At 36.3% G+C, this 13,936-nt stretch overlaps 1 protein-coding gene across 15 annotated transcripts in view; it reads right to left on the bottom strand.

Moving 5' to 3' along the window:
• SENP6 (SUMO specific peptidase 6) overlaps nucleotides 1-13,936 on the bottom strand; it is a 73,038-nt gene that overhangs the window by 47,237 nt on the left and 11,865 nt on the right. For 12 of the 15 annotated variants that reach the window (XM_068183873.1, XM_068183875.1, XM_068183878.1 and 9 more), the window contains exons 2-3: nucleotides 6,592-6,685; nucleotides 450-513 (exon numbers count right to left, since the gene is read on the bottom strand). In XM_068183873.1, the coding sequence (XP_068039974.1) occupies nucleotides 450-513; nucleotides 6,592-6,685 (158 nt within the window). The remainder of the gene's footprint in view (nucleotides 1-449; nucleotides 514-6,591; nucleotides 6,686-13,936) is intronic. The other 3 variants (XM_068183886.1, XM_068183887.1, XM_068183882.1) reach the window with 1 other exon arrangement.

The following is a 13,936-nucleotide window of genomic DNA, read 5'->3' as shown; positions in this document are numbered from 1 at the left end:
AGCAGAATTCACATATATTAAAATAATTGTAGAATTGGGTAGAAGTTAGAAGGAGAAAATTAATGCGAAATATTAATATAAATATTACTTTGGCTTCACTGTCAAACTGCTTTTATCCCAAATTTCATGGAAAATATACACTGTCTACACCTATACTACGACATCTTACTAAACAAAGTACAATATATATTCTATATTTAGTACAGTATTTATGATAATTATCTAAACTTAGAATTAGTTACTCTTGCTCATATTTTTCAGAATACTATAGAGATCAAGAGGGGAACAAAAGCTTTAAGGGTAGACAGATAAACAGCTTGAGCGTATGTTCCTAAAACGTAACAGAAACTTTCATTTCTTTACACTGCACACATGGCTATGCAATACTGTTTAAGATCCTAAAAAGCTTTAAAGATACATTTTCACCATGAGATAAACCAATTATTTACCTTTTTTTCTTCATTGGAACTGAAAGACCCATCACTGTCATCTAAACTGAGGAGATTTGCCTCGCTAGACAGGTGTGGGAGAGAAAAGCACATACACTGTAATCCAAGAGAGCACACACAAACATTTTAAATGCAAAAGGCTTTTTTATCCCCTTCCCTCTACCTTTAAATGCATCATATACACATTTTATAAATAAGCATAAAACAACAGGAACATGAAATGAGCAACAGAGTGATCAGATGCATAATGTGAACCTGAACTTAGACTGTACATCAAATCATTTTGCAAAAAGCAAACCTAAAAGGATTAATTCAAAACAGACAATGCTACTGCACCTTCAATATGGTTACAACAATATTACTGACATTATAAAAGTTTCTACACTCTCTGCATAAATTGACTCCAAAACTTCATTAATCTATAAAACATGATCTTACTTTGCTTATGCCTATCAATGTTCAAGTATGTAGTTTAAAACTGCAGACTTCATAGGGCTTTAAGTGAAGAACTTAAAAAAAAAAAAAAGCCACTCCATGACATTCTAAAACCATTATTTTCAGTAACAGGCAGTTATCCTCAAGCAATCTTAAGTATTTAAATTAAAACCCCAATCACAGATTTCATACTGACAGCAGCTAGATTAGTCTAACATATACTTTCTTCCAGGAGAAGCAACCTGCAGACAATCCCATCTCATCAACCCTGATAAGGTTACTCCTATGTTGGTGACAAAAAAAATAAAACTTTTACTCAACTTGTAACTGCATGGTTTAAAAAGTTTTAATCATGATCACTCAGTCAGAAATTCCTTAAAATCAAAGCAGGTATGCCAGGTGTTAAAAGGGAAGAACTACACAAGAGAAACATTCTTAGCTGTGTCAGCTTGACATGCTGGCTTGCAATACATACAGTGACTTTAGCTCTTCATGTATAAATATTAATTACTTAGTGCCCCATCCCTCAAGTTCCTAACAACTTTTTCCATGCACAATACTTCCCTTCATGTTACAATTTATTCTTCCATCTTATGCAATACAAATATACCTAGAGCAAATAAAAATAAAATAAAAATGTTGGGTGAGATCTACAGACTCTGAAACTTCAGGAGATAAGACTGTGCATACAGCTGATTTTGAAAAGGGAAGAATTATGTAAATGTGAACATACAGCCAGTGGCACTGTTGTATTTTCCCTTCCTTTACAGAGCACCACGATTCTAGGTGCTCGATGGTAAAACAAACAGTGTAATAGATTCATCACTAATTTCAAACAAAGGCAAAAGAGTACAGTTGTACTACTGTACAAACTACACATGGATATTAAAATTTTTACATCCTGTAACTTTTTAAAAATTATTTTTCAGAACAAATTATCCTTTCAAGGGAAGTTCACAGAGCTTTCTCAAACATTCATCAGTAGACACAGAGTTTAACAATTTCAGAAATTTTCCACATCCTAAAAAATAAACAAAACCCTGTAGCATAGACATGAGCAGCAACCTACAGTTTCTGCAGCTCTGGCATTTGCCTACAGGGCTGCCCTAGTCAGATCACCTCTAAAAATGTTTTTGTTCTTTAGTTTCAGTTCATTCAAAAATGATGGCTATTTTCAAAACACCTTTGTACTGTGTCAATACTTTTAGGATTTCAACACACTTCAATACTGCAACCATTTTAACCAAGGGCAATTGAGGGGGGAGGTAAGAGAAGGTCAATGCATTGCAAATGACCAAACACTGAGCCAAGGCTCAAATCAAAATGAACAAGAGTAACTCTTACCATGCAAAATGAGTAGAGCAGTATTAGCAAATTGGAAGTTTTAAATGAACCAATACAATTTAGATCTTAAGCATATGCATCAGAACCAGAAAGGTTGTTTTTTCAGAGACCAGAAAACATAGCAACCGAGCAATGTCTATTTGCTCATGTATCACATGCTTCCTGCTGCCTGCTTCAATGATGCAATTTATACAGGCAGGAAAAAACCAAAAGCAACCCAAAACAAACACTATACCAGTCAGTAATATTTTTAACATCCCTGAAATGAAACCTCAGCTGTCTTGCTAGGAGGATGTCTCCACACTCTGTCACTTTTAACCAGGGAACCATGGGTTTCCTGGTTATTTTCACATTGGAACATAATTTCTAACTTTTCAATACATTCCTTAAAATTTTATAACAAATGAATGTTAACTATTTACTAATATTAGGGGGAAAAATAGAAGTAATTTACCTACACAGAGTTCTTAAGGGGAGTTCACAATTACACATTCCTATTTAGACACTGAACAAGAAAAAAATTTTAGTTTACTTACCTCTAATCGCTCGCCATTTGTTTGATGTTTTAAAACATTAAGAACTATGCAATAGTTAGACAGCTGAGATTAACAGGCTATGTTTCATTACTATCTACAAGCAACCCAAACTTAAACCTCTGCTGACCATTGAGGTTACACTCTAATAAGCTGCAAGCACATTTCTATCAACTGATCCAGTCACATTTCAAACATAATTGGAATTTCTTTCTGAAAACTATTACATATAATACCAGCAGGCTGATGTATTTGCCCTCACAGCACACTGTGTACATTCTTTGTTTTAAATTACATAGTGGTAAGCAGCACACTAAAAAAGCTGCACTATCAGAGGCACAAGAGAAGTGGTAGTATAATTAACTCATTTACAGCGCCATTCCATTAAAATTAGCCATAATTTTAAAGGTTTTGATCAATTTAAAGGCTACAGTGCCCTACTAACAGGCTCAAAAAAAGAAGTATAAAACATCTATATAATTATGGGAGGGGTTTTTTTGACAAAGTAATACAAATATTATAAGCAGTGGAAAAAGCTCAGTGTAAATATATAACAGTACAATGCCCAGTGTAAATGTATAACACAGTACAATGCTTTTCCATTTGTCAACACATGGAAAAAAGTTTATTCCTTTAAATGGAAGGGGCACAAAATAAAGCTTTTTGAAATAAAATTGTAGTTAAGTAAAGACACTATGGTGCAAAAATATTAGACCCATTTATTTGCATTCCCTGTTTTTGATAAGGCAGTTACTGTTATCTCAGTGGAAGGCAGAAGTCTAGACTATAAAGAAAACAGTACGACAGCCAAGAGAAATCTGGGCCCATACATTTACAAAACCACTGTGGAGCATACTGATATATTTCAAAAACATTTACACAGATATTACAAAGCCAGTAAATATAATTATCCAAGACACTTTTAAGAGAGTAATCTGTAACACCTGAAAACATCTTGTAACACGTTCATTTCATCAATCACATGAACCTATTACACTGGCCAGGTTTGCTTAAGTCTGCCATCTTTTCATATCTTCCACTACAGAAGACCAACTTAATTTACCCCATTTTTTTGTGGTGGACTACACAGATTTCAGCGTGCTCAGCTGACCAACTGGTCTTCTGTTGTTCTCCATAATGGCAGATCTCCTATGGGATCTCCAATTAAAGTCTCATGCCACTTGCTACCATCCGGAGTAGATCCAGTCTTTTAGAACATCAAAAATATTACTTTTACTCTTTCAAGTGGACGAAGTATTATCACTAAGTGTTTACTCTGGGATAAGATACTTGTTAATTACCATTTCCAATTTCTGTAACTCTTGTTCCATGTATTAATTCTAGCATCAGCTTAAATTTATATAGTGTTGGGTGATCATTATTTCTCCAAACCTTCTTCAGTTTAGATATTCTTTAGTCTTATGACACCCTTCTTCTAAAATAATCTACCTGTTAAATGACACCCTTCTTTTAAAGTAATCTACCTGTTCTAAAAATTGCTGTGGTAGGAGGTCATTAACCACGTACTTTGTGTTCATTTCACTGAAGAAAAGATCATCCAAGCAGGCATCCAATGCTGAGCAACATCATTACACAGGTCTCATGGGGTAATACAAGAATACAGCCACTCCTTTAAGTGCTGAGATGCTATTCTTAGGCTAGTTCAAAACAAACCTATTGTGTGTCTGCCATTAAGAGGGAAAAAACTGTGATAAAGTCAGGTACTGTAACCCCAGGGCCTCCAAAACAAGCAGGAGATCCATCCAGCTGCTTGCTTCAAACTCACAGCTCTCTCCACAAAGAAACCATGTATGAGTCAAACACTGGAGTTAGTATCAGCACACCACAGCAAATACCTACTTATTGCACAATATACTCAAAATACTGGGAGGGACACAAAGCTTTATTCTGGAACAATTATATGAATTAAAGCTGCTAATCTTTGAAACATTCTACTAAGGGTAAAGGAAATTTAGAAATAAAAAAGAAGGAAAATTTACTGTTATTTGTTTTCTAAAGATTTCCTTCTGTCAGTGTTTTCCTATATGAAATAAAGATGCATCAGAAAAGCAAAAAACACAAATTATTTCAAAATGCTAAAGCCTCGCTATGTCTTTAAGATAAACAAACCCAGGTGTTACCAAAAGTAAATATGTGGGCAGCTTAAAACATGTGGCTGTTTGGAGGGAATAAAATTGCCTCAAATGGTATCAGAGAATGGGTAAGTAAAGAAGACAAGATCACCAGTTTAAATGAATTTTCAACTACTCTTCTATTTATACTTCAGAATAAGATTCTGCATAATTCACAGATATAAAAGCAAATAAAAAATTATCTAAGTAGGCAATAAAAATTCAATTCTAGCTATGGGAAAACTGCTTATTGTAGAGAATATTTGAAAGGAATGAAAAATCACCCAGACATACAATCTTAAAATCTGATACAATTACATAAAGATTATGTTTCATAATAATTTTTCTAACTTTTATTTTTAGCATCATTACTTTATAAATTTTTTGTTCTATGTTCTTAAGTCAACATCAGCTGGAGACTGATGGAAAACAGCAGTAAATTGCTAGTAGAAAAAAAGGCTGCTATGTTTTCAAATGTGACTTATTTCTGAAGGCAAGTAAAATGGAAATAGTAACTGTATGGTACATACTGCCCTTATACTTAAAACATATTGTGTGCACTACCAATGAACGTAAAGTTGCTAGGGAACAACACGACCTTAATTTTATAAAACTAAAATGCCCTTAGTTTGTGAACCCTTTAAAAAGTGCTTCTAACTTCCAAAACAGTTCTGTTTTGACAAGAGCTCTTAATGCTTGTTTCACACTTTAATAAACTCCTACATTCATTTTTTAATTACTAAAACTTCACATTTCTTAACGTTTTATGAAGATTACAGCATAGCCTACTGCTGCAGCCACTGTGGTTACATCTACTTTCCTACCTCTCTTCCAATGCACAGTATTTGGCAGAATATTAGATGACACAAATTTATATATGGATTATTTTTGTATTTAATCACAGGATTCAGTGACTTCTTACTAGAGAACCACAGCATACCATTCAAATTTATAGGTCCTACTCTCCAAATATCTAAGAACAACAAATAAATTGACATTAATTCTTTGTGCATGACACTTGTTCTTTTAACAATTCATTCGTCATTTTCCAAATAAATACATTCATATAGAGAAAACACATTATTAACAATAAAATGTCACAAGGACAAAGTATGCATTCCGACTATACACGCGAGATTAAAGTTTTAGCCAAAATCCAAACATACCAAGTAAAGGATTAAATTGTAAGGAAAGAAAAAAAACCCAGCCTTAACTCCATTCAGTGAAATAAACACAGAGGAAGAAAAACCTAGAATCTTTAACCTCAGTTTAACTTGATGAAGGCCTAAAGCTACTGCAGTACTTGAACCATAACTGTCAAGTTCTGAGTAGCATCATCATTAAAGGAAGGAAAAACTGAAGCTGCTTGGATACCCTACCTATCAACTTCCTTATTCTGCATGCTCACATATTGCTTGTCTGTGTTCCTTATACTTACACAGAAGCTCCAAAGACAACTCTTGTGAAATGTACCGTGCCCTGTGTTGTAAGCCCCATTTTCCCAATAAAGCTTACATTGTAATTAACTCCTATTTGGCAATACTATTTAGAATAACAACTTATTTGAAATAATTTTTCTTAATCACTGAAAGTTTAAGATCTATGAATATTGTTTCTTATTCATTAATTACAAAAAATAAGTATTTAATTATAAATACACATTCATATTTTCAATAGCCTAGATAAAAGCATCCTTACTCTTTCTCTGCATCTCCTTCACTTTCTTCTGCATGATCAAAGCTCCAATTACTTTTAAAACCTCCATCTCTCTTGGACTGTGATCTATCCAAAGCTGAAATGAGAACAAGTTAAGATAAGTCTTGATTTCAAGCTTAGTTATTAATCAACACAAACTAGAGGAGTAACCAGATGCATGTATTTCCCCCTAGTATTTATCTTATTAATGTCAGTGTTTAACTATCATATGATCAGCAAGTCCAGCAATGCAGTGGTGATTATTATTTCCCTAAATAAACAGAAGAAACTGTCAACATCTTAATAGCAGTACGTTAGCAAGCTACAAAAAATTGTGACCTGAGGTTGTGTAGTAACTATGTTCAACTGTTTTACTGATACCCATAAATTTAAGGGTAGTTTCTCTGATATGAACTGTATGCCACACAGAGAAAGGCTCCTCAAATATATTATTTACATGACTAATAACCAAATGTATATTGATTTTTACCATATAAAAACAACAGTTCCGAACTGTCTGAAGTACAATTTCAACATAATGTGCTGGATTTTTAATTCAACATCTGACACTGACTTAACATACAATGCAAATTAAAATTTCAGTGTTAGCATCAGCTAAGTAAAAACTTTGTCATACTACATAAAATTTCAGATCTTTCTACTACAATATCCACCCTTATGAAGATTTTCATATAACATCATGTCATGGGGTATTCTTAAGTGAAGGTGTTCCAGAGCATGGAAAAGGCACTGTTCCCCCGGGCCCTAAATGCTGCAATTAAGATCGGTCTCACACAAATTCTGTGTGAGACAAATTATACAGTTGCTTTGATTTTGGTTTAAGGGTGTTTTTTCTTATTACATGTGTCTTTACTTTGCTGGAAATGCATTTAGAAATAATGAATGAAACTGATATACTCTGATAGAAAAGAGCAAGAAAATCACAACCAACAACATATGTCTAGGATAAAGTATAAACAATGCACACAGAAATATTTATTGCATATTCAACTTCTGCTTCCAACTTGCATCTACTGGAGGCTTCCTGAGCCATGGGTGAATAAGTTAAACATATTTTTCTGTTTAACAGCTTTTTCTACTTTTTTCTTCTCCCTGCCTGCTTTTTAATCAAGACTGCTTTACAGAATCAACAGCATCTTGCAGCACACAGTACCTCAGCTTAATTACAAGAGCATCTCCTTTTTGGATTCTGATTCAATCTGGCACATTTTGCTCTCAGTAATCTACTTCTCCACTCCATGTACTCTGGAAGACAGTAATAAGTAACCCCTCCCTATTCCCTCATGATTGCATAGATTCCTGTTGTGTTCTTTCATGGTCTTCCTTTCCCAGGCAGAATAAGAAAAAAAATGAGTCAGCTTAATTTTTCCTCACATGAAAGCTGTTTCATGCCTTTAAATCCCTCTTGATGCTTCTCTTTGAACGTCTTCTAGTCTACTGTACCCTTCTGAGATGAGGATACACACACTATGAGGAATACTCGAGATGCATACATCACATTAATTTCTACAGATGCACAATGCTGTTTCTGTTTTGTTCTTTGTTCCTTTCCTAATAAATCATTACATTGGATTTGCTGTTTTCACTGCTAAGGAGAACTGCATTGATCTTTAGGTAGCAGATAATTCCATCTTTCACTCACGATTGGTTAAGAAGCACTTCAGAGCCAATTGTTACCTAGGAAAATGCCCATTTTTTACTTCTCATTCACTTAGATTCACCTACACAGAATTTCATGTACAATTTCAACCCACATAATTCAAAACCTGAGCATTTACAACTTTCTTTAAATACCTAGCAATTACACTAACCCAAGTATAGTTTAAACATCTACTAACTTCGTCACCTGGCTATCATAGCCTTTTCCTTGTAAGTGTGCGCCAATGTTAGAGATCCTTGTGCATTTCAACTGGTTACTCCTATTAACAAAACAAACCTTTTTTTGCCCTCTCTTTCTAACTCTTCCCAATTGTTTCTTATGAAATTTTCCATTTTATTCAGAGGTGATTCAGCCTCTCCCAAAGCTTTTGATAAATGACTTTACAGAGGGAACAATGAAATCAATTCTGGTCTCCATTATAATTTCCATGAATTCAGGTTCCATGGTCACAAAGCTCACTGAAGTAAAGTCCCTCAAATACCTCCACTGCCTTTTTAAAATGCTGAGATCACACTAGCTACCCTCCTTACCTGTAGCAGAAATATGATGCTAACCACAACCAACACACTGCAGTCATTAGCTCCTTTATCCCCCAGTTCCTCTTACAACACTTGGATGAATGCCATTTGATCATGCTGCCTTGTTCACAGTTTGCTCAATGTACTGCAATTTCTTCCACTGATGCTTCATTTTGAGTCGTACACTCTGTCACATTCCTTATTAAGAAACATTCTGGCATAAAGAGATCTCTAAGTGTTGCCAAAGTGAGTGCAAGCAATTCCATTATTCAGCTATGGCCTTATATACTCCAAAGCCACCTTTTTCAATTGGGTTGTCTACTGATCCTCCAGACACTCCTCAAACTTTCCTGCTGAGTTTAAAGAAATACTTAACAATAGTTTTTATGTCTGTTGGGAGTTACTAATCAATTTTTTCCCACCTCATTATAATTACAGGTTAAATCCATCAGCTTTTTTATTAATCTCTATTTTCATTACTCAGATAAAAGATCTGATTCAAGAACTATGATGTTTTATTTCAGATATTATATCTTACTCTGCTGTTTAGCCAGGCATTTAGCATTTGGGGAGCCTTTTGAAATCTACTTAAACATGTAGCATGCATGCTGTAAGCCTCCTATACATTTAAATAACTCCCAAGCTGGCTACAAGTATTTTACACTCCAGCTGCATATTTTCTTTTTCAAAAGGTTTCTTAGTATTTTTTGTAATTCTTCTTTTAATTAAGCATTTTTATATTGAACAGTTCATCCACTGCTACTGATCAGTGCAGCCATCCATGGAAAATGTCTCAGTATCCCAGTTCTGCTCATTCAACTCTGGATCAATTTTCACTCTCTCTAGCACTCTTGGTCCTAACAAAAATGTAAATCTAGAAGTATATCAGCATGTTAGCCAGAGTGCTCACCTGAGTTACTTGATCTGAACAGCCACTTGGTATCTAATTCCATACAGGAATTTTTATTTTTTAAAGGGTATAACAAGTAATCTCTTACTAAGGCTAAGCTGCTGACTACTTTGTACTAAGACTTAAATTTGGAACCCCAATGATGCAATTTTCACTATGTGTACTATTCAAGGTCTTTTTAATCAACAAGGCACATTCATACCCAGAGGTCAAAATATTCAAAAAAGCAGAGCTAACCCCAAAGTATTATGTCAAGAGAAGGTAATCCCTGTACCTCTGCCTAAGACAGGCAGCATGCTGGAGGCAGATTTCACTCTCATTTTTCCTCCCCCTACTAACTCCCTTTGGTGCTGTTACACCAAGGGAGATACCAGTTCTGAGCCCAAGAATTTAACTAGAGAAATTACACAGGGTTAGCTGACACATTTCACTGTTTTTTTTAAACAATTGTTTTTTAAACAAGAGTTACATGTAATTTCTAAGCCAATTTTAAAAAATCCTGAAAAAATAGTGTTTTGTTAGGACATTATTAACCACAGCCTAAATTCAGACTTTTAAAAATCCCCATACAGTCTTTTTGTGTAAAACACAATTATCACATTTTGGATTAGAAAGCAAAATATGCCTGTAGGAAAATGTCAGCAAGCAGATCAACACCTTTAAATTACTGTGTGTGGACACTGTTTTGTAAACTCCTTCAGCAAGAGTTACTGTCATTCAACAGTGTTGCTAAGCAATTCCTAAATGGAAGAAAAAACTTCATAGTGAACATCCATGAAATAAGAGCAAAATTTTGCAGTTGCAAAAAAAAAAAAAAAACAAAAAAAAAAAAAAAAAAAAAAAAAAAAAAAAAAAAAAAAGAGAGACTCCGTTAAAGTTCTGCCTAAAACACTAAATGAGAAGTGACATGCACAGTATTTAGTAAAGTGTTAGTGTCCAGCAAAAGACATCATCTTGGAAGACTTGTTTTTTCATGTCTTGTACCTCATGCTCTAAGGCAAATCATTCCATACCAATCTATACTACAGCTCGCTAGAAAAACATCCCTATTGCTTTATTGTTTTTTATGTGATACTGTATTGGGTTTGTGAGGCAAGATTTTGGTAGCAGTGGGGAGCTGCAGAGGATCAGAGGGCCTTACCTCTGTGCCTGGGAAAACCACAGAGCAGATCCTCCTATAAAATAGGTCAAGGCACATACAAGGCAAGGTGGTGACCCAAAGCATAGCTTTAGTCAGCACAGCTTAGCTAAGGGCAAATCATGCCTGACCAATCTGGTGTCCTTCTATGATGGAATGACAGCAATGGTTGACAAGGAAAGACTGACATATGCCATCTACCTACACTTCTGTAAGGCCTTTAATATGGTTCCACATGATGTCCTTATCTCTAAATTGGAAAGACATGGATGGACTATTTAGTGGATAAGGAAATGGCTGGATGGATGCAGCCAGCAAACTACAGCCAATGTCCAGGTGGCAGCTGGTGATAAGTGGTGCCCCTCAAGTCTCTCCTGACTCTTGGGATGGGTGCTCTTCCATGTCCTCAACAATGACATGATGAGATCAAGTGCAGCTTCAGCAAGTTGGTAGATGACACCAAGCTGAGTGGTGCAGCTGAAACAGAAGGACATGATACCATCCAGGGGGACCTGGACAAATACGAGAAGCGGGCTTTCCCTTGAAATTCAACAAACCCAAGAGCAAGGTGCTGCACCTGAGTTGGGGCAATCCCAGACATGAGTACATACTGGGAGAAGAAGTCACTGAGAGAAGCCCTCTGGAGAATACTTGGGTGTTCTCATGGATGAAAAGCTGGATATGAGCCAACAGTGCTCACTGGTAGCCCAGAAGGCCAATTGTATCCTGGGCTGCACGAAAAGCTGAGTGGCTGGCAAGTTGAGGGAGATGACTCTGCCCTCGTAAGACCCCACCTGGAGTGCTGCATCCTGCTCTGAGGTCCTCAATTTAAGAAAGACATGGATCTGTTGGAATGGGTCCAGAGGAGGACCACAAAGATGATCAGAGGGTGATCATCTACACATCATTTACACAGATCTCTCCCACAAAGACAGGCTGAGAGAGCTGTGATTGTTCAGCATGGAGAAGAAAAGGCTTCGAAAAGACCTTACTGCAGTCTTGCAGTACCTTAAGTGTCTTATAAAAAGGAGAGAGAGGGATTTTTACATGGACAGACAGTGACAGGACAAGAGGCAATGGCTTTAAACTGAAAGAGGGCAGGTTGGATTAGATGTATTACAAAGAAGTACTTTGCTGGGAGGGTGGTGAGGCACTGGAACAGGTTGCCCAGAGAGGCTGTGGGTGCCCCACCCCTGCAGATGTTCAAGGCCAGGCTGGATGGGGCTCTGAGCAACCTCCTCTAGTCAATGGTATCCCTGTCCACAGAAAGGGTGCTGGAACTAGATGCTCTTTAAGATCACTTTCACACCTAACTGTTGTATGATTCTCTAAGATCAACTCACTAAAGAAGCCAGATGCATTGACTGTCCACACAAAGATCAACTTTTCTAGGAAAGTAATATTTTTATATATACCACTGGTTTGCCAGAATAACTCCCTACCACCCCCCAGAATACAATAGCAGAGACTTCAAGGTTTCCATTACACACATAGAAACTTTTGTAAGTATTTCATCTGCTGAAATCTCATCTATTTCTGTGTGTACAAGAACCATCCTAAACACACAATCTAGATCAAACAAAGGTTAAGTTCAGGACCCAGATGCTTTTTAAGGAAAACCTGAAGTTTACATTATTTTTCCCCAGTTTCTGGTAAAGAAACACAGCAAGCCTCATCTTACAAATGCTTACACCATCACAACTACAACCAACTTATCAGATACTGCAGTGCTCACACAGAAAATGTAAATTAATTTAAATGTACTCAGAATCATTGCCTTCATCCAGACTCATATTTAAATAAATGAAAAGCTTTCTAATCTGTTGCTCATTTAAAGTCATCAGATATATTGTTAAGAGGGTACAAGTACTCATAAAACTCTGACACAGAAATATTCTTTGGTTTACTTTCCCCATTGATTCATTATTCTTCCAGACAGGCTTCTATGCAAAACAGCTTTTATCTTCCAGCTTTGATACCATTAGCTCTACTCTATCAACTGTGCAGCCACAGTAAGGTTGCATTTTCACAGTCTGAAGCAGCACTACATGAAGAATTTTACAGGCCCCTCACTCTTCCTAAGAGTTGCAGATTCTTGCTTCTGTTCTGCACCCTGCATATGTCAGCACTGACAGAAAAGCTGGGGAAGGAAACTCATTCAGGCAAGAACCCCCTGAGCAGCAGGGGAGGGGAAAAGTTATTTTTCAACCATATCAGGTCCCTCCTCCTGTTCAACCACACTAACACAGTGCAGCTGTGACAGTACAGCAGCAGTAAGGTCCACCCAGGAACTCAATCTATCGTAAGTACTATGGATACCAAGGAAATTTCCATGGAATTGTAGCCTAATCTATATTTATAGGTATAGATTTAAAGATCTAGTCCTTGAAAGATGCTTTAACTTTCCACTCCCTAAGTTAGCTGCAGAGACATAAAAAACAGTCAAAAGCACCTCCAGTAACAGGCAGTAATCTTAACCTGATAGTAGCTGAGATACTGCATGAAGCAGTTTAATAATGAAGTTCTATGATACCAGTGTAATGGGTATCAAGCACAGACATTCCTTTGCACGTGAAGGGAATTCAATCTCTTAGCTGCCTAACAACACCCACACCCTTCCAAGAACTTGATGTCCACAGAAAGCAAATTATAAATACAGAGAATTCATTCATAGACAAAAGTGTTCATGCTCCTGAAAAGCAAAAGCATTTATTAAAGTTCTGTACTTTAAAGATGGAAATCATTTGTATACTCTGGTAAATGACTGGGTTTTTTCAGGGTTTGCAAGCACATTGGGCTGCTTACATTGCAGGTTATTGCACTGATGACAGGACTGAAGAACACAAACTGCCTAAGTTTGATCATCTGCTGAACTGTTTAACATTTTTTAAGTATTAACAAGAAGTAACAGAGGAGGATGAAAGGACAGAGCATTGAAGTATGTTAAACATTTTCTCTGTGATGCCTTTGAAAGTTTATCTGGTTAGATAGCAGTGATGGACGCAATGGATAACTAACGCTTCTTCACCTTTTCTACTGGTTCTCTCAACAGAGGTGTAGAGGTATCTACCCCACCCAAGGATGCTGCCCTCATGACAGCA

Source organism: Anomalospiza imberbis, chromosome 3 (assembly GCF_031753505.1).
Source record: "Anomalospiza imberbis isolate Cuckoo-Finch-1a 21T00152 chromosome 3, ASM3175350v1, whole genome shotgun sequence".
Classification (NCBI taxonomy): domain Eukaryota; kingdom Metazoa; phylum Chordata; class Aves; order Passeriformes; family Viduidae; genus Anomalospiza; species Anomalospiza imberbis.
This window is presented reverse-complemented; position numbering and strand designations above follow the sequence as displayed.